Here is a 25,575-nt window from a genome sequence, read left to right on the forward strand (position 1 = left end):
GAACATTTCCTTCAAGCTCTCTGAGAAATGCGGGTGAGTTTGCTGTTTGGAAACAGGAGTTGGAGACTTCATAACTGAACTGAAGGACTGACAGTTCAGCACTGTTCACAATGAAGTTGAGACTAAAAAACTTTATAGGTGAATGGGAAAAAATCATGGAATGTGGGTTCTAATAGTTGACTGCTATCAATCCTTGAGTTTTACAATAAAATTCCTATCAAATTCTTGACAAAAGGAAAAGTGATTCAGGCCAAGGAAACAGACAGGACACTTAATTGTCTTCAAACCAAACAGTTTGTTTCCCTCAATGGATGTCACAGGTGATTAAGGAATTAGAACTCAGAAACACAAAAGGCACAGGCAAGCAGTAATTATGTCGTAGGGACCAGCGTAGGCTGAAAGCAGCAGGAGGTTTAGACTTCCTTAAACTATTTTTTGTTTGTTTGTTTGTTTTTTGTTTTTTCCAAGACAGGGTTTCTCTGTGAAGCCCTGGCTGTCCTGGAACTCACTCTGTAGACCAGGCTGGCCTCGATCCGCCTGCCTCTGCCTCCCAAGTGCTGGGATTAAAGGCGTGCGCCGCCACGCCCGGCTACTTCCTTAAACTCTTTATCCTTTCATGCATAAACTTTTTTTTTTTTTAATTATATGTAAGTACACTGTAGCTGTCCTCAGACACTCCAGAAGAGGGAGTCAGATCTCATTACGGATGGTTGTGAGCCACCATGTGGTTGCTGGGATTTGAACTTCGGACCTTCGGAAGAGCAGTCGAGTGCTCTTACCTGCTGAGCCATCTCACCAGCCCTCGTGCATAAACTTTTAAAGCACAAATGAACCCCGAGGGACAAGGAATGTGTCCAATAGCTTCTCAAGGGAAAGAGATCAAGGTTGGTGGATTTACCAAGACTAGTATAACCCAGTATGAAAGGAACACCATGTAAGAAGAGATGCCGGGTGGTTTGTTTACAGAGGAGAATGACTAGAGACCGGTCCTGTGAGGGTGTGCTGGGCCATGTCTCCAGCTCCAGCATGCTGTGCTTTTAGTAAAATGGCAGAAGCTAGGTTGTAATAAACTTGATTTCACACTAGGAAGTAAAAATTCTATAATGTGAAATTGTTTTCTTCAATTTCCTTCAGTAAAGAATAGTATATTGTACAATCAATCAACCCTGATTCTTTTTACAGCGGTTTGGTTCTTATGTTTTTGATAAACAGGGGTGCATCCATTTTTAATTCTATTCAGTTCATTGATGGGAACTTTAGTAATTAAGACTGTTCTCAGCCGGGCAGTGGTGACGCACGCCTTTAGTCCCAGCACTTGGGAGGCAGAGGCAGGCGGATTTCTGAGTTCCAGGCCAGCCTTGTCTACAGAGTGAGTTCCAGGACAACCAGGGCTATATAGAGAAACCCTATATTGACCCTCCCCCCAAAAGACTGTTCTCATCAAGTCAAAAGTTTAAGTCAACCATGCTCCAAGTGAGAGCTTTACAGAGGGGCATTTAAGCAGTTTTTTAAAAGTTTGACAGAATTATCATTACACAATCTGCAGAGCGTGATGCTGTGCAAACCTTCAACACCAGCCACCTGAATCCAAGAAGACTGGTTTTGAACTGAAAGCAACTCAAAACAGCAGGGGACAAAGAGGCTGGGAATTTGGTTCATAGAACATCAAAGTGAGTTGAAGTCAGGAAAACCAGATGATGGTGCAAGAAGTCTGCGTTTGACTGAAGGAAGGTTAAAAGTTGTGCCGTGGGGGTGGAGGTGAGCTAAGGGCGGGGAGGCCTTGGAAGCCATCGGTGGCAGGGATGGCCCAGTGGATGCGCCGGGTGGAGGGGGGCAGTTGCCTCCGAGGCGGCCTGCGGGGCGCTCTGCGGGGCTCAGCTTTCCGGGTCGAGAGAAGCAGGCCCGGAGCCCGGGGCTGAGCAGTGCTGGCGGCCGGAGGAGGCGGGAGCCCCGGGCCGCTAGCGGCTCCTCCCCCGGCGCCTCCGTTATCTGGGTCAGACACGAAGGCCACCACGCAGGACCTTGGGACCCGCAGGCTGCACAGGGTTCCACTCGGCCATCCTCTCCTGGCTCGCCCGCTCGCCCGCGGGTCCCGGTTCCCTGGCTCCAGCCCCAGAGAAGCCTGCGCAACGACTCCGGGTGCGTACCTAGCCAGGGAAGGGGTACCTGGGCGGGCTGGGCTCGGCAGCCCGGGTCCGACGGGCGGTGGGGCGTGTGGAAGAAGGCGGCGGCACTTCCGGCGGCTGCTCCACTTCCGGGTCGCGGCCTGCCGCCTGGTGACCTGGGGCTGCGGGCACTCCTGGCACCATCCTAGAGGAGCCTGCGCCCTGGAGAGGTGGCTTCCTGACCCCCGAGCCCAGGCGACCACCGGAGGCGGGCACCGCGCCTCTGCTCCTGCCTCAGGCTCGCGCCAACCTTGTTCTCTTTGCGTGCCCCCCAACTAAAAAAGAAAAAAATTTTGATTGTCTGCCCTTTTTTATACAAACATGGAAACTAGACTAACAGCACTACTACTAACATTTGCAAATAAGTTGAATACTAAAAGGCTCCAAATTTAAATTATAGATGAGGAAATGCATGAAAGTCTGATGGAGTGTTAGAATTCAATGGTAAAGTACTTGCATCGCTGAATACATGATAGCCCCAAGAACTCCGTCCGAATGTTGCCTTCCGAAGCTTGAAACTTAAAGCTGATTTGTAAGGCATGTTGCTTGACCCTCTTGGTCGTTTTCGTTCCTCTTGTTTATGGGTTCGAGCTCTTTATGCCTTCCCCTTATCCCAAGGACCAGCTGATGAATTCGTATGAATGTTTCTTAGGAGCTCGTTCTAAACATTCAAGTTACTTTAAGAACATTAATGTCTAGAGGTAAAACTAAGACATGAACGCAATGTTTTCTTTTAAAAGCATTGTGTGTCCTAGTTCCCTTGGAAGTCAACATTTCATTGTTTCACTAGGTGACTCGCTGCTAATAACCTTTGGTTGTGTACTGTATTAATTTTAGGTCATTTATGCAAACATAATAGCTATCCTTTTTCATCGTAAGTGATTTATAACTGGAAGTTTGTAAACTAATAATGTTTTGCTTCCAAAATGCAAACTTGCATCTTAAAATGAGTTGTAAAGTCTGCTCAATAAATTTTAGTTGCCTTATCTGTACTCAGGACAAGAGTATACTACTATAGTCAAGAGTCTAAAAACAATTTAAGTAATTTTATACAACCTTTTAAAGTACACCGTAGGCAAGCAGATTCTGATTTCCAACTTTTATAGTTTTCCTTGTTCATCCGTGTCATATTTCCGATTATTGACACAAAAGCACACTCCAAGTTACTTCTTGTTTGTGCCTTACTATTTTTATTCAGGGTTTTCAAGTCACTGACATAGAAGCACATAGAAGCATAAATTCACACACTCTGACCTATATGTTTCTAGTGGTGAGATTTTTTTTTAAACAAATGCCATATCTAGTGAGTCTATTCTTTGTTAATGTTCATGGTTTTGACGCCTTAGTTCACCTCTAACCATCTCTGCTCTGTCAGCATTCTGTCTGTCCTTGCTTGATGCTTTCTCATTCTGCATGCCGCTGGCTAGATGTCTCTAGGATTTACGAAACAGGAAGCCAGAGGTAACCTTTCTCACTTCTTGAATCTGATAACCCTCTGGGTAGATTACAGCAGTTTGTCTGAAAAATAATAATGGCACTATTGTCTTGAACTACTTCAAAGAGATCATTTGGAGCCGGTGTAGAACCCCAAAAAAGGTAAAAGTTTGGCTGCTTCTCATGTGTTTAAACCTGATTCTGTCTTGGGGATAAGGTCTTTCTCCTGGTGGATTTTTACTTCTGTTTATTTACTTATTAAATGAAAAAAAAAAAAAAAACCTTTCAGATCTTTCAGATGTGTGTGTGTGTGTGTGTGTGTGTGTGTGTGTGTGTGTTTCATAATGTAAAGTTCAAGGCTGGCCTACTAGGACTGGATCAAAGAATTAAATCAGCATAAGAAAATTCCTTATGGTAGACTTCTTTTGTTTTGTTTTTTGTTTCTGTTTTTTGTTTTTGTTTTTCTAGACAGGGTTTCTCTGTGTAGCCCTGGCCATCCTGGAACTCACTCTGTAGACCAGGCTGGCCTCAAACTCAGAAATACGCCTGCCTCTGCCTCCCAAGTGCAGGGATTAAAGGCGTGTGCCACCACTGCTCGGCCATGGTAGACTTCAAGATGGGCGTGTGGGCATTCTTCATTAAGGGTGGGATGGGGCTGGGGATAGAGAGAGAGAAGGCAGGTACAGAATGGGTGTTGTTGGAGCTCTAATGCTGGTTCTGATATATGCTAAGCAAGAACTGTACTTTTGAACTGTTCCCAGCCCTAGTATTTTATTAATCAATAAAAAGCAGAAACAAAAACCAGCCTTAAGATGATCAAGTTTGCTGCGTGATTGGCCTGTAATATAGATGCGTGTCATAGTGTGTGGTACCTTTTTTTATTTCTATTGCTTTTTGTGGTAATCTATCGAGGTAATTTAGTTTTATGCACTAGTTTAATGTTTATGGGGCCAAACAACAGTACTTATTATCAACAGCCTCATCTGTTGCAGATGCATTGGATTCTGCTATCGATGGGTTTCATGGGTGAGTGAGGGGAGCAGCTGGTTAGATGTACAGTTCCCAGATATATCAATTAGTTCAGAGGATATCTGGGTTTAAAAGAGAAAAAAGAAAAAGAAAGGAAAAACTGACAAATGCTCTTCCATCAGACAGGCCAGATTAAGCACCAGGGTCCTCCCTGGGACTGTTGTAAGAGAGAGATTTTCAATCAGTCTCTTAGAGATAATAGTCATCAAAATCTGAGCTAAGTCCTTACTTTTTTTTTTAATGAGGTGGGACATCCAAATTGGAAAGTAACTGTTGTCTATGCATATAGTTTAATATTGTAAGAATCTGGGTTTTTTTTAACTTTTATTTATTTACTTAGTGGTGTGTGTGTGTGTGTGTGTGTGTGCGCGCGCGCGTGCGCGCGCGCGCGCGCACTCGCGCAATAGCACAACTTGCAGGAATTGTCTTTTTCCTTCCACTGTGGGGGAATGAGGATTGATCTCGGGTAGTTGAGCTTGAGAGCAAATGCCTTTGCCCCTCCACTACAATAAGAATCTGAAAAGAAACATTCCTTTAAGCAGCCCTTGGAACTAGATTCCTGCTGCTTTCTGTTTGTCGCCCTCTTCCATAGGTCACTTAAATCATTATGTTTAGTTGGCCATGTAGTATACAGAAACAACAATGCCTTGCTCGAATGTGGAGAATAGTACGGTGCTCGCTGTGGGGCGCACGATTTCAGGGATGCAGCCTAACTCAGGAGTTATGTCCATCTAGTATTTGCGCCCCAGCTTCCACTCCTGGCCGTTTTGGACAAGAAACAATCAAAGAGAACTTTGATAAGCTCCTACATTCACCCACTTAGCCTGAATCTCTGCTGAAGTAATCTGCCTGTTCTTTTGTTACTGTCAAAGAGTGGTTTGTGCTCCGGCTGAAGGTCAGCCTTGTGCTCATGCGCTGGAGACCATCTCCTTGGCCTTCTTATTTGGATCTGTACAATTCTGTACTGTTGCGGATTTGTACAATTCTGCACTGTTGCTTCAACCTTATCAGCTTTGCATTTTAATTAAACTTTCATATTGGAAAATCATATTTTCCTTGATCTTTTGAGACCATGTTTCTATATAACCGGCATCTTTTCTCCCACTTGTTTTGTATTTAGCCATCCCTCAGGCCAGCCTGCCTTCCTTTGGTGAGTGAATATCTTTATTACTCCATTGTTTTCCACCCACCCCACCTCAAAACACACACACACACACACACACACACACACACACACACACACACACACAGGTTTATTGATACCTTTATGGTTTTCTGTTCCTTTCTTAGGACTCTCCCATACTTTGGACTTTGCCCCTTGCTTTCTAGCCTGTTATAAACCTATCGTGTGTGGTTGCCACTTTGGCTTCAATAGCAATTAGTTTACAAGTGAATTTTAAAATGAGAAAACTCGATTTCATGTTTGTCCGTCTATGCCACCACTGGTGTGTGGTGCCCTCCGTGCATGTTCACGGCTACTGTGCTGCTTGAAGAACTTGCTTAGCATTTCTTTTAGCACTTACTTGGTAATAATAGTCTCTGCTTTTGTTAAACAATAAAACCCCAGGCTTTTTTGTTTTGTTTCGTTTTGTTTTTGTCTTGTTTTTACCTTTAATGTTGAAAGATATTCACTGGGTATACAAATTTCAGCTGATAGGTTCCCCATCCCCAACACCCCTCCCAGCATGTTAAAGACACCACTACTTCATTTTTCTTGTTTAAATGGCTCCTTCATCATAAGCCGTGATAAGCCTTCTCCTTCCTCCCTATTCCCACTCCTCCCTCCTCCTTCTGGCTCTCTTCCCCACTCCACCCTCCATCCTTATCAACAGAATACTAGTCCACTCTGGTTTCTCACTGTTTGACTTCGTTGGCTTCTCTTTAATTTAGGACTCGTTTGCTCCCCCTTCTTCCATTCTACGCTCCTGTCCATCTTGGATGTTCTTGATGTCTACTGTCCTGGTCGTTAGCGTTAGCGTCTCCCCATCGTGCTGCATCCGGGGGTGACTTTTACTGCTGTGTCTTCCCGTGCACTACTCTTTGTCCTCCTGTGGTGTTATCATTACTGTCAATTTTACTTCATAAAGCCTTTTTCCCAGATATCTTAGTTTTCATTTCTAGAAATTCCAAACAGTCTGACTTAAAACTTTCTTTTTTCTCCCCTCATCACGTGTATCCTTATCATGAATATATTTGTACATTTATAATATGGCAACATTTTAACTTATTCACAATAATTGGCGAATGCTTTAAATGATTGTTTTAAGGCCTTTGTTTGCTGATTCGATTGCCTCTGGTCTGCTTCTGTGCAAGTCTGATGAATTCTGGCTAGGTATGGGACATTCTGGCTGTATATTGTTGAACATTGTTCAATTCTGCATTTTTTTCTGCTAATTTACAGTATTGGACACTTTTATCTTTGACACTTAAATCACTTGTGAATCAATGTAATAGTTTGGTGGCTTCTTTTTAAATTTTTAATCCATTTTGGATGGAGTGTAAATGGCATTAACTCTGAGGTTCCTTTGAGCTCTCTGCTGAAAGCCTCACAGAGACTGGAAGCCTGCTTGGCATCTCAGCTCCATGTGATCCTTGGGACCATTTTAACTGACACCTTCCAGGTAGTTTTTCATTCTCATGAAGTTATTCTTTACCAGCCCCCGTGGAGTCTGTGTTTTCCCGACATCCTTGTCTCACCCTCTGCATGCTGGCACATACATTCTAGATACTCTACTTCCCGTAGACCCTAAAATTATCCCTTTAGTCGAGTGAGACTGCCTACCTGTTTGCTTGTTCTCTTTTCTTTTTTCTTCTTTCATAGTCTAGAAGTTACTTCCAACTGTGATCCAGGAGTCCCTACAGGGATTATTTCTTTCTGATCAGGATAATAGAAAGCAGTGCTTCGATAATATGTTCCAAAGGTGGATAGCTTACAGCTATTTCAACCACCTTACTAGTAAACTTTAACACAAATAAATACATCTAATAGACAAAATTGAAGTGGAACCAAGTTTGGGAAGTTCTAGGTATATTCATATACTCATGTGCTAAGGAAGACCCTCCCCTTACCCTTACCAGTGAACTAAGCCCAGGAAACCTCACATGTTAACTACACACAGAATAGCAGAGAAGACCAGGAAATCTAGAATTCTTAACGCATTTTTCCAAGCTGGTGATACTTTTGCTTCTGTTTCTCAAGCCCTTTAAAGTATAACTAAAGAGCAAGCTTCAGGTTGACTATAGAGAGATACTAAAATCAGAATTAAAGTCCGTATTGAAGTAGACTCCTGTAATAGTCCTAATAATGCGATTTGGCTTGTGATTTGTCACATTTTTTATGACAAAGGTTTAATATTGCTTTTATTGACTGGAAAAGTGTCTTTTTTTTTTTCCTGGACAGAGAAACAAAATTCATTTCCATTCTCCCTTTTTTTTTTTTTAATTTTAGAAATAAAAGCCCAGAATGCCCCATTCCACAAACAAAGAGCTAATCCTTGGCATCATGGCGGGGACTGCTGGGATCAGCTTGCTGGCCTTCTGGTACCACAAGGTCCTCAAGCCAAGGACGACCATGAACTTCCCTAAGCTTCTTTCTCTGGGTAAGAAATTTGGTTCACTAACTCTGCCAGAGGAAAGCCACAGTGCGCAAGGAGCATCGGTGGTCTTTCAAAGGAGGCAACTCCAGATCCTGGAAAAGCTAAACGAGCTACTGACCAACATGGAAGAACTGAAGGAGGAAATCAGATTCCTTAAAGAGACAATTCCAAAGCTGGAGGAATGTATACAAGATGAATTCGGAGGGAAGGTGACAGTTCATAAGATCAGTCCTCAGCACAGAGCGAGAAAAAAGAAGGGGACAACCGTTCAACGCTCAGCAACAAGTAACAGCTCAGAGGAGGCAGAAAGTGAAGGGGGGTAAGTGGCCTCAGTGTTTCCCATGGCGAACTGGTTATGTCTCACATTATTGCTCTTATATAGATAGATAGGCACAGTCATTTGCTCTGCTATTAAAAGAAAATGAAAGGAATGTTTGTGTTCCTTTTTTTCTTTTATATATGTAATATTTTAATATATTATATTTTTAGTTTATATAATATATAATTATATTTACTATATTGTATTATTAAATTATATATATTTCCTTGTAATATATACACATGTACATACATATACATATATATATGTATATAATGACATCCTGTTGAAAAGACAGTTATTGTTTTCCAGAATAGATAACTTATTTTATAATTTGGTTATTATAAATAACTAGTAGCATCCTGTAAGAGTTGGGAAGACATCATCATTTGACAAGATGGGCAACCTATTGTATAATGTGGGTACTATGTGACTTTTATTAACAACGCCCTAGACCAATGTGGTGCAATAGAACTTCCTGTGACGTTAGGCGTTGGCTGCCTCTGTGCTGCCCAGCACTGTAGCCGCGAGCCATGTGTAAGTCTTACTTCAAGTGTGGGCTGTACACCTGGGGAAAGGAACTTTTAAATTTAGCTCATTGTAATTATAATTTTATTTCATGTAGTTAAATGTACCACTTGGAAGTAGTAGCTACTGGATTTTATTGCCGGTCTAGAGGATATAGATGTGATTCCGTTTCATCTCTACATGGGTTAATATCCTGAATCCTAACCCTGAGAACAAATATTCCCTTAGTCCAGAAACAAATACTCTGAGAATTTACAACATTGACCCTGGGTAGGGTTTTTGAAGAACAAAATAGCCAGGGGTTTTGGTTTGTTTGTTTTTAAGGCTCTGTTCTGAATGTGATACGGTCTGGCATCCTTGAGCGTAGGGACCTTGTTTGCTTCATGACACTTCTGTGCCTTCACAGAGTAGGGGCCAATGAGAGTTTCTTAGCTGGACGGGTGATCCACACACTTTCTGTGGATGTGGGAGGTGGCATCTGAAGGAAGAAGTCAAAGAGTACGGATGACGTAGCTCATTGGTCAAGTGTCAGCCATTAGTGCTCAGTCCAGGATTGTTATGTATCCGTTTGTATGCTGGTGGAATGACCGTGAAGTTTTGTGGTAGGGAAAAGCCTAAGAACTTGGTGTTCCTGCACAGTAACAAAATGTCCTAGACTAGTTTTAAAATAGGCAAGTAAGATAGATGTTTAGAGAGCACCTAAGATCCACTGGAAAGTGTAAATCAGAATAGAGACCCAGGAATTTTCATGAGTATGGGTAAGAAACACTTAGTTCTCTAATAGTGAACAGAAATCTTCTACACCGCCATGGGACATCTCTGAGAGGTACAGAAGACCAAGCAGATGCCTACCCTGACTGCGTGGAAATCTGGGGCAGTCTTTCACTGGGAACGCTGGGTAAGGTTTGAGCAGTCTCCTCACAGACAGGACACGTTGGAGCTATAGTCTGAGAGGAGACCTGGAAGCTGGTGCAAGAGTGCATGCAGTTTAAAGTGGTGAGTGGCCTATACTCCTAAAACCCTGCCTGCTTGCTCAGGAAATGCTAACATTCTGGAAAGAGAAGAAGCCCTCCTCCAGCTCAGGACAGATAAAAGGAAGATAATTACAAACTCTAAACATTGAGGTAAGAATGAAAGAAATAGGAGTTCAAAGAAGATTTGGGAAAATTATGAATGACAGCTGGCATGAATATATCAAAACTAAGACACAGGCACTGAAACCGTACCTCTTCTAGCTTGATCATGGTTGGTTTTGTTAGCAATAACTATAATACAGTCCTAGTAACAGACTAGACTGGTAAACACACGAGACTAAGTAAATGGGAGGAACCCTTTCCTACCTAACGCTGCTTTAGAACAGTTTTTAAGCAAAATAATAATAATAATAATAATAATACTTTTAATTTAGTTTTTAATGAGATACAAAAATATGTACTGTCTCTGTAGATAAATATCTGTAAGATAGTCACCTCCCTAAGCCTTCTCTCTCCCTTTGGAACTTGCCTGATCTCAACTAGCTTCCCACAGGGGACTCTCTCGCCACCACAAGTATTTCAGAGACCCCAGGAAGAAACCAGTAAGTACAGGCATATACCAACCTTTAGATTGTACTAACTCAGGGATAACAAAATCAAGTCTGCTGAGAGCTTACCGGCTTGCATCAGTTTACTGGAGAATCCTTTAACTTTGATCTCTGTGAGATGAAATGCAGACCTTGCCTTTGTAGGGTGGGGTGTTTGTTGTTGGTTTTGGCATTTCTATCTTAAGTTTATTGACTTCTGTCAGGTCAGTTTGGTGTTGAAATTCATGTCTAGGCTTCTAGGCAAACAGACGCTGACTATAATGATGATTTTGTATCCCTCAAAGTTGTTATAGTTGGAAAATGATTTTTTTCAGCTCTACTAACAATGTGACGTTGGAATTGAGATCTTTTCTTTAGGAGGTGCCCCTTGCCTTCATCTGCGTGCAGGCCTTGACAGTTCCCCTGTCTCCTCTGGGTGCTTGTGTTCCTATATACATGGAATAACTGGGATTTTGTTCCTAAAAATTACAGAAGTAACATTTTGTGATGCATTGGGGTTTTTTTTTTGTAGCCGTTTATTCATTTTTTTTTCTGTTTTGAGGCTGTCTCGTGTTGATATATGTAAACGAGTTCTTTTGAAATGTGGTCCTGCATCCCATTGGTACAGTATTGCTCTCTCTTGTTGGTGAATATTTGGAGCATCATTTGTGTGCTCCTATAAATAATGCCTCGGTGACTACCCTTAGAATTCCTTAGACACGTGTGGGGTTTTAAAGCATGTGTTTGAAGTGCTGACTTAGAGGCCACATGTATCGGTTATATGTATACTAATAAATGTTTAAAATACCCCCAGTTCACAAACCTGTATCTATGAGAAGGCTCATTGTCCTGTATTAACACTTATAGCGTCGGATTTTAAACTTCAGTCAAATTTATGAAGATGAAATGTTAACAAATAATTTTCTGATTTGTATTCCCCTGAACCTTCATTATATTGAGCATATTGCCATACATTTTTGGTTTGTAAATAAATCTCTTTCATGATGGGGGAAGGGAAAAAGAAAGAGAAAGAGAGAGAAGGGCTAGGAGAGAGAAACTGAACTTGGTGAAGTCCCTCATATTCACTGACTGTGTCTACTCCATGCCAGGCACTGTCTAAACTCTAGAGACACAACTGAGAACAAAACAGTCCTGTAACTTCAACCAGTTTTCTTTAAGATGAAGTAGGATGTTGAAGAGGAACGCTCTCGGGCATTTTAGCCAGAACCCCCCAAAGGTGAAGGACCACACAAAACATTTTAAGGGCGTAGCGTTGGTGTAATTAGGTGCTTCCTTGACCTACGTGGCAAGGACAAGGACTTGCTAAGAGACTGAAGGCGTTGCCCAGGAGAGCCAGTGCTCACTGTCTGCAGCTGTGAAAGGAGACTGGTGCAGAGCAGAGAAGTTCTGCCATTGTTGACCCCATTGCAGTATGTTTGCAAAGCCCAGATCCTGGAGGAATGGGTGTTGTTGCTAAAGCACCTGTGCAGTGTGGGCAGAGAAAAGAGTAGCATGCATAGCCTTCTGGAGCCAGTGTTACTGGAGTGGGTGGAAGCGAACTCGAGCAAGCCAGCAAAGGACCTGAGAACTGTTGGAACAAGTGTGTGTTCAGGTGAGAGAACAGAGCAGAACTACCCCAGCCCAGAGCAGACCAGCAGAGGACTGGGGAACCAAGGAAGAGTAAGCTTTCAGGAGCAGCAGTGGGGACGTCTGCTTTCATCCATCTGACACAAGCATGCATCCTGGTTCAGCTTTAACTACATACATGACATCAGTTTCCCAAACCTGAATGCTTTTCTTACAGTGTAGGTAAAGGTCAGTATGATGGCTCAGAGGGTAAAGGCCTTTGCCACACAAGCCTGACAACCCGTGTCCAACCCCTGGGACCCAAGGTGGAAAGAGACAACCAACTCCCAGAGGTTGTCCTGTGACCTCTACCTACATGCCATGACTTCATGGTATGGACACCCCACCCCCAGACAAACATTCAATAACAAATAAAACTATGTTAATTAAAATGTGGTTAATAGTGTGTGCCGTGTTGTTTTAAGTTTTAATTGAGATGACACAGAGCGATGCTTTGTACCCTGTCTAGTCTGTGGTGAGTTCTGCAGAATATCAGTGTTTTATCAGTTCGAAGGGAACAGACAGGTCTGAGGGTGCAGTTTAGTGTTTGTGAGGCACCTGCCTACCAATTGCAAGCCTATGGACTGCATCCCAGCACCGTGACGCCAGGGAGGAGGGGAGAAAAGGGTTAAATGTATCAGATGCACTAAAAAGTGGTCAGGAAATTTCTGCAAAGACTTAGGAAGTAGAGAGAGAGATCCAGAGTCTGTCTCACCTCCAGCTTTCCCACTGGAGTGTGAAAATAGCTACAGACAATTAGTCCATGGCCGTGACCCGCAAAAACAGGTGCTGCTTTTTAAGTGTTTCCTCCCTGATTTACATACTTTCAGTACAAATTCTTTAAGAGTCACTTTACCACTTCACTGGATATAAAGGCATCGGGAAGAGAACATTCAAGTGGAAGAAGGGAGGATTAGGAGACCAGGAATGTAGAAGATGGCTGGAGAGAGGCTGTCCCGAGGAAAGAACTGGCAGAAAACCCACGATCTCCTTCACTTAACTGCAATTTTAGCTCTTAATTTGTCAGCTGACTCCCTGAACGTAATGAAATCAGAACACACACTCCGTAGCCACAGAGCTTGCAGCTGTTCAGGAAGGCGAGCCACAGAACGATTTTATTCTAGAGCAACGTCAGTGGGTTCTAGAGTCTCTGTCCTTCCATTCTGGGTTGTTGCCACGGCAACTCCACACACAGCTTCAGTATTCAGTCTTCTGACCTGTTCCACCTACACAGGGCATTTTACGTCTTATGAATGATGGCCTAGAAGGGAAAGACTTAACTCTGGATTAAATTCAGTATGGGAAAATGCTTAAGGTATGCCTTAAAGACAAAGCAAAATAAAGCAAAACGCACTTCACGTGGTGCACATTTTGCGTGCTAAAGAATGTTAGAAGTAGCCAGAAGCCCAGGTAGTGTTGCCTTTAGTTTCCCACAGTAGCTGGAGATCTCTGTGTTTAGTTGAAGCGTCTTCCCATCGCAGATAGACATTTGCTTCACCCATGGCAGATACGTTAAAATGGAGTCAATGGAATATAGGTTTGTTTTAGTTAATTCCCTTCAAATGGAAGTTTAATAGTCTCAGAGAGATACTGTGGTGTGTCTGGGGGCGGCCGGGGGGCGGGGAGGGGGGTAACTCTCTGGGGACCTGTTATGCCTGATGTCATTTTATGTTTCTCTTTATTTTTCTTCCTGCCTACATCCCTGATTTTATCACTCTCCCAACCCCTGAGCTTTAACAGAGTGGGTGGGCTCTTGGGAGGAGATAATCTACCTTTCTGTGCATTCTTTTGGATACATCTGTGTGGCCACTAAACTTAGCCACACCATTTTCAAATTAGCTGTTGTTTCCCATTGGTATGGTAGATATTATTCTTTAGAAAGTTTGCTAGGTCTCCATTCAGCTCCTGTTTGCTTTTTCTTCTTCATCCCCATCCCCACCCCCACTCCCACCCCCACCCCCGCTTTCACTCTAGCTGCTGGAAAAAGGACCAGTGCTTCCAACCAAATCATGACGATCCAGTTACTCCACAACGCATGCATCATGGATCCTCTCGTGCGTTACAAACAAAAGTGGCTCTGGGTCTTATAACATGTCGTCCTTCTTCAACATATAAGATAGGTAGAAAATCCTCGTCCTCCTCAAGTTCAACTACACACTTATGTCCGTGTAAAGGAAGACATAGTTTACTGCGGAGATTCCGAAAGAGGAAACAACAGGGAAGTAGAGTTAACTTTGATTCTCAGGAAGACTTAACCTCCAGTGCCGCGAATTCTTCAGATCAGTTCACTTTGCGTAAATCTCGAAAATATTTTTCTTCCCGCAAGCTGAGTGTAGTTTCCTGCCACAGGAATAGCGTTACCTATGAAACTCCACGAGGTAGTCTGTCTCATGAAAACGAAATTCAAGGCTTTTCTAAAAAGTCAACTAGCACAGATGCTCCAAAACGAATAAGCTTCTCTGATCCCGAACATGGCGATAGATACTTTGCAAATCTGGAAACAAAACCCGGTTCTTCAGGCCACTGGAGTTTTGAGAGAACGCCTTACCCACTAACTCTAACAACGTCTCTCTTCTCTCTTCCGACTGTTATTTCTTCTTCCAGTCAAGTAAATGTGTCTGGTGCTGATAACCAAGAGCATGGCCAGCTAAATAAGGTTTCGGAGGATGCCCTTCATCACAGGTCTCAGAGTCTGAGTGGAAATTACTCTCCAGCTGGTTTGGAACAGCATCCGTCTTCTGCCAGCTTCCTCCAAGATGAACTTTCTTCACTGTACCAAACTATCGGTAGCTTGACTGTTGAAGTTACCTCAGGCTCCTTTGAAGAAGAAAGCTTTGCCACCCCATCTCTAGATGAAGATATACCTTCACCTATTGAAACGGATGAAATAAGGTCATCTCAGATTTTCCTTTCTCTGAGAAGGGCAGCTCAAATTGGAAAATTTCCCAACAATCACTCTCCAAAGACGATAGAAACTAGTATTCAGCTCTCTTGAAACCCGTTCTTACGCAGATCTGCTATAGTGCAGGGGGAAAGATTTCTATATGGCGGGTTTAAATGTAATAGTGTGGTTTTGAAAGTTTGTAGACATTATTAGAATGTAGAAGCCAAAGATGATTTCATGTTCCAAAGATTGGCTAGTCTTGGATTTCTAAATTTATAAATTTCATAAAGTATTGTGGTTTGAAAATGACACCAAGTTTTTCTGTGTAAATTACCTGAATGTCATGCATCCTTAGAGTACAGTGCCTCCTTTGCTTCTGATTCCTAGAGATGGTAATATAATGTATATAATCTATAGAGTTATCACGGTTGACTCATACATTTTCATTTGTATCAGTGAGTACTTATCATATTCTCACTCACAGTTTTCATTAACACAAGAATTAAACAGTGATGTAATAGAAAATGTAGATTATTTAGTACCCAGATTTTTAATTTACATTATTTGGGGAATCCATATGTGGTGCATGCCTGGTATGTGTGGGGAGGCCAGATGTCAACCACTAGGAGATAATTGTCTCTACCATGTAGGTCCCAGATGTCAAATTCACATCATCAGGCTCAGTGGCCAGTACCTTTATCTATTGAGTCATCTCAATAGCCCATAACCCAGAAATCTTGCTTAATAACTTAATTATATACTTATGTTTGCACAAATCTAGGAACTTAAGGAATCATGAAATCAAATAAAAAGCATGTATAATTGGCCTCTCAAAGCTATATTTTAAAAATATTATTCTTAATCTTTTCCAGTAGGCAAAAGTTATTTAAGTACTCTCAAAAAAAAAAAAAGAGTAGAAAGATAACAAATGTAAGCAACCAAAAAACACTTTAGACTATGTTCTTAAAAGAATAGTTACGTTATTTTCAGTTATTTATCATATTCAAATGAAACCCTACTTCCCACCATTAGGCTCTAATGTTATTTTTACATGCAAGGCTTTCTATTCATCTTAAGAGATGTCATTACTTGCGAAGAACATGAAAGGTACTGTTGTAAGCATTTTGAGGTGTGTAGTTCAGAAACATTAAGTGTCCACACTGGCACCACCTCATCCCCACAGCACTCTCCAGATAGGAAAACTGAAGCCCGATCCCCAGTAAGGGATAACTCTCTAGTTCCTTTCTCCCCCATTTCCCTGGCTACTAGCCTTTTACCTTCTATGATTTTGACTGGCTCGTCTAAGTCGAATTGTTAGTATTTGTCTTTTCCGACTGTCTCACTTCACTTAGGATTATGTTGCCAAAGGTTTGTGTAGCATGTATCAAAGCATTTCTCATTTTATAAGGCTAAAGAACACCCCATTTTATGTGGGAGTCGCATCTCACCTAGCCATTCATCTGTCAGTGGAGAACTTTGATTTCTTCTCTGTTTGAACTCGTGAATAATTCTACTATGAACATGGGTGTGAATGCCTCTTGGAGACACTACTTTTCAGTATCTTAATTAGCATGTATCAATTTTACATAATAATGGGTTTCATTGAGACATTTTTATGCATGTAAACGAAGCATTTCAGTCCTATACCCTCACCTTCTCATTTCCCTCTCATCTCTCTGGTCCCTTTTTCTCAACTGGCTCCCCAAGTCTATTTCATGTCCTTTTATTCCAATGACTCAATGGGTTTTGTTATGGTTAGTATAGGAAAATGAGGAAGATCTCCTTCCAGGAGCATGGATACGTTACCAGTGGCTATCCCACTGAAGGAAATATTGACAATATATAAATCCTCAGAGACGGAAGGGGCCTCAAGAACTTTTCCTACTCTGTGACAAGATATTGGCAGGCCTACAGTACAGGCACGGGGCTAGTAGAGGTCTTGTGTAGCTTCTGTAAATTCGAGCGTACAACAGCCTGCTAAGCCTGATAGTCAGCATGCCACCCCATACAGACCACTCTCCAGCACTTACATTCTTCCCACCCCGTTTGTGATATTTCCAGAACTTTCAGAATGTAATAGTCACCCCACTTATTAGTGAGCAGTCAGCAGTCACTTATTCTCAACACAGGATCAGCTGTGGGTCTCTGAAGTTACTGCTCATAAGCATGGCTATTCAGAGGGTAGTTGGGCAGCCGTGTCATGTCCAGGGAGCAAAATGGCAATAGTAGACTAAGGACTGTGGTCTCCCCAGCCATAGGCTCTTTAGCTGGCTTTATAGTACCAGATGTGAATTCCCTCCTATGTTAGAGAGCAGGTTGATTACCCTCCTAATGGATTTGCTGTCATTATTACACTAGTGGGTATATCTTGCCTGGAGAGTAGTTATTATTGCACTGAAGAGTGCATAGCAGAGTAAAATTCTGAGTGGCACTTGTCTCCCTGCATCTGCACTTCCCAGCAATCTGAGGGGTAGCCAGGCCAGAAGAAGGTCCCAGCTCAGTCCCAGAATGAGTTCTCTGCCACAAGGATGAGGGCATGTGACAGGACCTTACTTTACATTGTTTTTGAGTCTCTACCAAAATGTCTAGATCCTAGTGTAACCTGATTTTTAATTTTTTTAAAGGAACTATCTTAGTGTTTTCTGCAATAGCTGCACTAATTTTGCATTCATACCAGAAAGGCATGGGATTTCTTTATTTCCTTAATTTATCAGCATCTATTTGTCCTGTTTTATTTATTTGTAAAGTGACATTTCATTTAAGTTTGATCATCTTTTGATGTGATTTCCTTTGGAGAAAATTTATTCACATCCCTTGCTCTTTAAAAAAAATCAGATTATCCATTTTGTTGTTGTTGCTCTTTTAGGGCAACCTTATGTATTAGGGTATTAACCCCCTATCAGAGATATCAGTTGCAAATATTTCCTACACATGTCTGGGCTGAATTCTTACTTTTCTAGTTGTGTTCTTTATACACAGAAGGTTTATATTTTGGTATAATCCTGACCTAGTCATCTACTTTAATATTTGTCTTTCATTACCTATCCATTGGGTATTGTATCCAAGAAATTATTAATTCACTGACATGAGGATATTGTCTTATGTTTCCTCCTAAGGGTTGTATAGCTTAGTTTTGCAGTTAGGTCTTGGTATGTTTGGGTAGTATTTTTTTGGCTATGATGCTGATTAAGGATCTCAGGATACAATATTTTAAAGATGTGTTTACCAGTTTCTTTGTGTATGAAGCCTAGCTAGTTACATGGGTACTTACTTTGGACCTCACGGTTGTAGAGCAAGCTGGTTGTCCTAACTGCTGGTCATCACTCTAGCACCAAAGGACATATTATCAAAACTGATGCTTTGCATGCAGAAATACAGTTTTCCCAACATTACTTGTTAAGGATACTGTTCTTTCTTCATCATTATGGTCTTGGTATATGCCTAGTCGTAGAGTAGCTGTGTTATACAGTAGTCCTAACTTTAATTTGAGGAAACTTCAAACTGATTTGCCTAATGTCGGTATGAATTTGTGCTTCACCAGCAATGAATAAACTCCACTGTCCCACATCCTCTCCAGACTTCATTCAGGTTTCTTGATGACAGCCACTTTGACTGGGGTGGAATGGTATCTGAAAGGAACTTTAATTTGCATTTCTTGGATGGCTAGGGATGCTGAGCATTCTTTAAATAAGAAATTAGGTGACAAGGAAGGACAAAATTCAGGCACGACAAATGATCACTCAAGAGGATATAAAACTGATTGTTTCCTAGTTTCAGCTAGGTCACGGTGTCATGATTTTTTTTCTTTTTTTCTTTTTCTTTTCTTTGTGTGTGTGTGTGTGTGTGTGTGTGTGTGTGCTGCATAGATGCATACAAATATAGTTGATAGTAAAGTGCAAGGCAGTATGGGATTCTCCATGGCTTCAGCACAGCTCTTCAGCTGTGCAGGAGCCACTGAGGCACAGAATCGAGCCAAGGCAACTGTGCTGGAGTGGCCGTCTCATCCTAGTTCTGGGATGGTTTTATTTGAGCTCATTATAATCAGTGGCTTTATTTTAAAAGGATTAAAAGTAACATAGACTTGGACCCTTGACCATATACTTGATGTGTGTGTTTCCTCCTGGTCTCTGTTCTGTTCTGCTGGTGTGAGAAGTGTCCTTTTACGCTTATATCACAGTGCTTTGATTCTATTGTCTTGTGGTAAATTTGAAATGAGAAATGTGAGATCTCCAACATCATTCATTTTTTTCAAGATTGTTTTGGCCACCAGGTGTTCCTTGAGATTTCAAATGAATTTCAGGACAGATTTCTATATTCTACCAGACTATTATTGATATTTTGAGGTGGATCGCATTGAATCAATAGACTATTTTGGAGTAGTCTTGGCATCTTAATACTAAACCTATAAATATGAGAAATTTCTTTTCTTTTTTTATACTCTTTCAACAATATGTTATAAGGATACATATCACCAAGCACAGTAGTTCACGCCTATAATTCCACCTACTTGGGAAACTGAGGCAGGAGGATCACTTGAGTAGGAGTTTGGGATCATGGTGCAAATCAGCTGTTGACACTAAGTTCAACATCAATGTGATGACTTCCTATGAGTGACTTCCCTAAGGACGGGACAAACCCAAGTCAGAAACCGAGCAGATCAAACTCTTAGGACGGAAGTCATTAAACTGCCTAAATTAATCTTTACTTTATTCTTTGAGATGCTATTAGAAATAGAATCCGTTTTTATATATTGTTTACCTTTTATGTAGATCATTACCAATGCATAGGACAGATGAGTCTTGTTTGTTATATCTTCAGCTTTGCTGCATGCATTTGTTAGAGACTATAGTGTGTGTGTGTGTGTGTGTGTATGCCTCTGTGTATGTATGTGCCCTTGTATACACGTGTGCATGTGTGTGAGCATGTATGTATATGTACATGTGTGTATATGTATATTATGATATGTGTGCATGTGTATATGTACTTGTGTGTGTGCGTGAGTGTATGTGCATGTGTTACATGCTTACGTGTGTGTGTGTGTGTGTGTGTGTGTGTGTGTGTGTGTGTGTGTAATATTTGGGTTTTGTTTGTTCCCTACATATAAATCATATTAGCTGTGAAAAGAAGATAACTTTTCTTCTTCCATTTCCATTTGAATCCCTTTATTTCTTCTTGTTGCCTAGTTGCTCTGGGTAGGACTTTACGTGGTATATTGAACTGACCTTGTGAAAGCAGGCAGTTTCATCCTCACTAACTGGTCTTCAGGAAAAGTTCTCCATCTTTCACCTCTGGGCATGTTACCATTGTGCTTCTCATGTGTAGCCTTTGGTACATTGAAGCAATTTTCTTCCACTTTTATCATAAAACACTAAATTTTGCCAAGTACTTTTTTTCTTTGCAAATGAAAATGATACTTTGAAAATGATACTGTTTTTTTATTTGCATTCTATTGCTATAGTATATATTATGCTGATTTATTTTCATGTATTAAGTTATCCTAGCATCCAAGATAATAATGGGCTACTCTGTCATGGGCTATAGTCTTTTGTAATATGTAGTTAAATCCTGTTTGCTGGTACTTGAAAATGTTTGCCTAAATATTCATCAGAGATGATAATGGTCTATAGTTTTCATTTCTGGTAGTATCTTTGTCTGATGTTTCTATCAGAGCAATGCTGATCACATAGACTACATCTGAGTTGTTTTGCTCATTTCAATTGTTGGGGCAGTGGAGAGGGTTCAAGAATACTGCTCTTAATTGTGTTTTAAATGTGTGGTATAGCTGGGCCTAGTTAAACATGCTTTTAATCCCATAACTCAGGAGGTAGAGATTTTATTAAGGCCAGCCTGGACTATGTAGTGAGTTTCAGATCAACTGGGGATGCACAGTGAGACCATGTCTCAAACAAAACAAAGAATTTGGTAGCATTCACGGAAGCCATCTGGCCCTAGCCTTTAGACTTGCTGGGAATTCTGATTGCTAATTCACAATCTCCTTGCTTGGTTTAAATGTTAAGAGTTTCTGTGTCTTCCTGATTCAGTCTAGCACTTGCATGTTTTGAGAAATTTTCCCATTTCATAAATTTTCTATGTTTTTCTGATTCAGTCTAGTACTTGTGAGTTTTGAGAAATGTGCCCACTTCATCTTCGTTATTTAGTGTGTTCACATCAATTCTGCTTACAATCCTATTCCTATAACACCAGAAGTAATATCTATTTCATTTTAGTTGAATTTCCCTTTTGTTTTCTGTCAGTCAAAGACTTACAAATTTTGCTGATCTTTCTAAAGAACACATTCTTTTTCTGTTGATTTTTTTTCTATCATTTTTCTAGTCTCTCTTGTTTATTTCCATTCTAATCCCTATTGGGTGTTTGTTTGTTTTTTGGGGTTTTGGGTTTTGGAGTTTTTTGTGAGTTGAGTTTGTTCTAATTTCTCATGGTGTACATTTAGATTGTTTTTCGGACCTTCTTTATTAATGTAAGAATTTGTAGCTATAAATCTCCTTTTATCTCTGCTGTGTTCATGGAATTTGGTGTGCTTTCATTTGCATTCAACTTGACATCTTGTAGTGGCCCTTATAGTTTCACATTTGGCCTACTGGTGGTCTGATATGGAATGAGGAGAAAGCTCAGTCAGTGCAGTGCTTGCCACACTAACCTGAGGGCCCGGCACCCATGTGAGGAGCTTGTGGTGAGCCCACACTTGTAACCCAGCACTGGCAAAGCAGAGACAGAGAGTCCCTTGGGAGCTTGCTAGGCATTGGCCTATTCTAATCAGTGAGCCCTAAGTAACAGTGGAGACCTCTCTCAACACAACGAGGTACGCCAGCAAGATGACTCCATGGGTAAAAGCTCATGCCACAAGCTTAATCACCCTGAGTCTGAGCTCCACAGCGCTTTCCTCTGACCTCCTCACCATGCTGTGGTGTAAGGGTACCACATATACATATACATATACATATACATATACATATACATATACATATACATATACATATACATATACATATACATATACTATACAATAGCTATAATGAATAAACTAAAAAAATCCTGAGGAATGACATCCAAGTCTGTCTTTTGGGCTCCACATGTATGTATATATTACACATGACCCAGATACATATGTATGTACATGCACACATGCACCTGGATATACATGTATGCACATACACATATGCACCTGGATACCGTGAATACACCCTGCCCCACCTACACAAAGAACATAATGTTAAATTTCTAAATACCCTTGGATTTTCAGTCTTCTTTCTGTTGGTTTCTGATTTCATCCTACTGTGGTCAGAAAGAGGGTCTGTTGCAGGTATGATGGTGATGCAGTTGTACGAATCCCAAGAGACAGAAAAGATAATTTATACATTGCCAATATTTCCAAATTCATTGAGACCTATTTTGTGGTGTAACCTATGATTTGTCTTAGGAATGTTTATCCCGAGAAGTGTGGAGTCTGTTGTTGTAGAGGCCTTATTTGGCTCGTGGTCTACAGTCATGTATACATCATTTTCCAATCAGTTTTCTTCCTGATATGCTATTGTTTCATTCCTTACTAAAAGTAGGACATGAAGGCTGGGGATGTCGCTTGATGGCAGAGCATTTGCATGATGTGTGTGGTGCTCTGGTTTCAGTAGCTAAAGAAGAGACTCTGCAGGACACTGACATTCTTTTTACTACTGGTCTGTTACTTTCCCCTTCAATTCTGTCAAATTTGCTTTATATATTCAGAGGCCGTGATGTCTGGTGCATAGATCCTTATTATTGTTATTTATTCTTAATAAATTGATCATTTTCCTATATATTGATATCTGGTGCATAGATCCTTATTATTGTTATTTATTCTTAATAAATTGATCATTTTCCTATATATTGTTATCTTTTTAAATTATTTATTTTTGAGATTATAATGTGGTTACATAATTTCCCCCTTCCCATGCCTCCCTCCATATCCTTCTATATATTTCTCCTTGCGTTCCTTCAAATTCATGGCCTCTTTTTTCATTAATTGTTGTCATATGCATATATGTGTATGTATGTATATATACATATACATGTATCTATTCCTAAATATAACCTGCTAAGTACATATAGTGTTACTTGCATGTATGTTTCAGGAGTGGCCATTTGGCGTTCAATAATCCCTAAGCATGGCTATGTGTCCCCCTCTCAGCTCAGCATTCCTTAGCTGCCTGTGGTTCTTTGTGTAGGGCTGAGGCCTCATGGTCTTTCCCCATCTACTTTGTCCGTTGTTGTCCTTGGCTAGCTTATGTTTAGATAGTCATGTCAGTGAGACCTTATAGGTACAGCAAATTCTCTAGTCCTCTGGCTCTCCCAGTCTTTTCAGTCCTTCTGCAACATTCCCTCGGCCTTATGTACGAGAGTTGTTTCGTAGATGTATCCATTGGGCAGTAGTAGCACTCATATCTTCCTGGTAACCAACAGCTTCTAATTAGAATTAAGTTCTATTCAACAAAAGGGAAACCATGCCTAATATTGCAAGCCATTCCAGCTACCCAGGGCTAGTGAAGTCATGGATCTTAGATCTTCTCTTGGAGACAAACCTACCACCATCACTTTACTAAGCCAGCATAACCCCTAACTACACTCTAAATTGTGTCCTTATACCCACAGATAGGTATAAGCCTCACCCCTCATCAAGGAATCATCTTGTCATAGATGGAGACCATCATAAAAAACCATAACTAATCAAAATGCAGAGTTAAATAACTCAGCCCCAGTGTTGTTTGGCATTTGTCACAGATTTTGACTTTACATCTATTGGTGAAGTTACTTTTAGCCTATTTTAGTCACCATTTACATAGAGTATCTTTTTCCATCTTTGGCCTTTAGCCTGTTTTATCTTTAGAGTTTTGTAAGCATCATATAATTGGACCTTGAATTTTTAAAATCTATTTTACATATATATGTATATATAGTTTGTTTTGGTACAATAATTACAAATAGGAAAGAAATTATTGGTGCTATTTTATTATTTTCCTGTGTGTTATAGTATCTTTTGCCACTCATTTCTTCAATTAATTCTTTTCTTTGTGTTAAAATTGTATGTTTTGTGATATGTTCTTATTTCTTTTTCAATAGATTCTTTGGAAGGTTCTTTGTGGTTTCCAATAAAAACAAAAAAGATGCAACAATTGATTTTCAACTGTTCTAAATTTCAATTACCTGCAAAAATTCTATTCCTTTTTAACTCCCCTGTTTTATGTTGTTGTCACAATTTACACCTGTACTATATATTAATATTAATAATTAATTAATATATTTTCATAATTAATTAATTTATTTATATATTAATATATTTTCATACTTTTATAATTTTTAAAAATCATGAATAATAAGTAGAGTTTCAAAACAGAATTTTGATAATACTGGGTTTAGTATTTATTTATGTATTTACCGTTACTAAAAGAACTTAACATTCTTTAATGTTGTGGTTGTTGTTGTTGTTGTTGTTTTGAGGCAGTCCTCTGTAGCATAGACTGTCAGGTATGACCTTGAGCTGTGTTGTCTAGGATCTTCCTGCCTCTGCCTCCACTGCATTACTGGGATGTGTTGCCACACCCAGTTTACATGGGACAGGAAACTGAACCCAGGGCTCCATGAGAGGAAGGCAACCACTGTACCAACTAAAACCACATCCCCAGCCTGAGAAACTTAAACTTCGTTTGCTTCAGATTATTTGTGTGAAACCAGTCTAAAGGACTCCTTTTAGGGTTTCTTGTAGAGCAATATTAAACTTGGCTTTTTTTTTCTGTAAGTATTTCGTTTCTCCGTTACTTTTGAAGGGCCATTTTTGCTGGTTGGAGAATTATGTTGTTATTCCTTTCTTTCTTATGGTATTAAAATGCATCACCTCGGTGCTGACTGGTCAACAAGGCTTCTGCTGCGAAGTCTGCTAAAGGTGACAGCCCGTGACATGTGCTGAGCTTCTTTTGACACTTCCTTTATTTTTTTTAAAAAAATTGATTGGTTGATTGATTGATTGATTGATTGATTTAATGTATATGAGTACACTATAGCTGTACAGATGGTTGTGAGCCATCATGTGGTTGATGGGAATTGAACTCAGGACCTCTGCTTGCTCAGGCCCTGCTCACTCAGGCCCGAAGATTTATTTATTGTTGTATGTAAGTACACTGTAGCTGTCTTCAGACACACCAGAAGAGGGCATCAGATCTCATTACAGAGGTTGTGAGCCACCATGTAGTTGCTGGGATTTGAACTCAGGACTGCTAGAAGAGCATTCAGTGCTCTTAACTGCTGAGCCATCTGACCAGCCCCCTTTTGCCATTTCCTCTCTTTCTTTCTTTCTTTCTTTCTTTCTTTCTTTCTTTCTTTCTTTCTCTCTCTCTCTCTCTCTCTCTCTCTCTCTCTCTCTCTCTCTCTCTCTCTCCCTTCCTTCC

General features: G+C 40.7%; 1 protein-coding gene across 19 annotated transcripts in view; it reads left to right on the forward strand.

Moving 5' to 3' along the window:
- The window catches only part of Rmdn2 (regulator of microtubule dynamics 2), a 106,381-nt gene that overhangs the window by 34,634 nt on the left and 46,172 nt on the right, over positions 1-25,575 (forward strand). For 4 of the 19 annotated variants that reach the window (XM_006524495.3, XM_006524502.4, XM_006524501.4 and 1 more), the window contains exons 1-3: positions 1,890-2,139; positions 8,077-8,543; positions 14,233-15,150. In XM_006524495.3, the coding sequence (XP_006524558.1) occupies positions 8,092-8,543; positions 14,233-15,150 (1,370 nt within the window). In that variant the 5' untranslated portion in view covers positions 1,890-2,139; positions 8,077-8,091. Of the gene's footprint in view, positions 1-1,587; positions 1,759-1,889; positions 2,140-2,413; positions 3,762-8,076; positions 8,544-9,855; positions 10,068-13,445; positions 13,796-14,232; positions 15,151-25,575 lie in introns of those variants that run through there. The other 15 variants (NM_001368312.1, NM_001368314.1, NM_001368313.1 and 12 more) reach the window with 13 other exon arrangements.

The sequence above is a fragment of the Mus musculus genome, chromosome 17 (genome assembly GCF_000001635.26).
Source record: "Mus musculus strain C57BL/6J chromosome 17, GRCm38.p6 C57BL/6J".
NCBI lineage: Eukaryota > Metazoa > Chordata > Mammalia > Rodentia > Muridae > Mus > Mus musculus.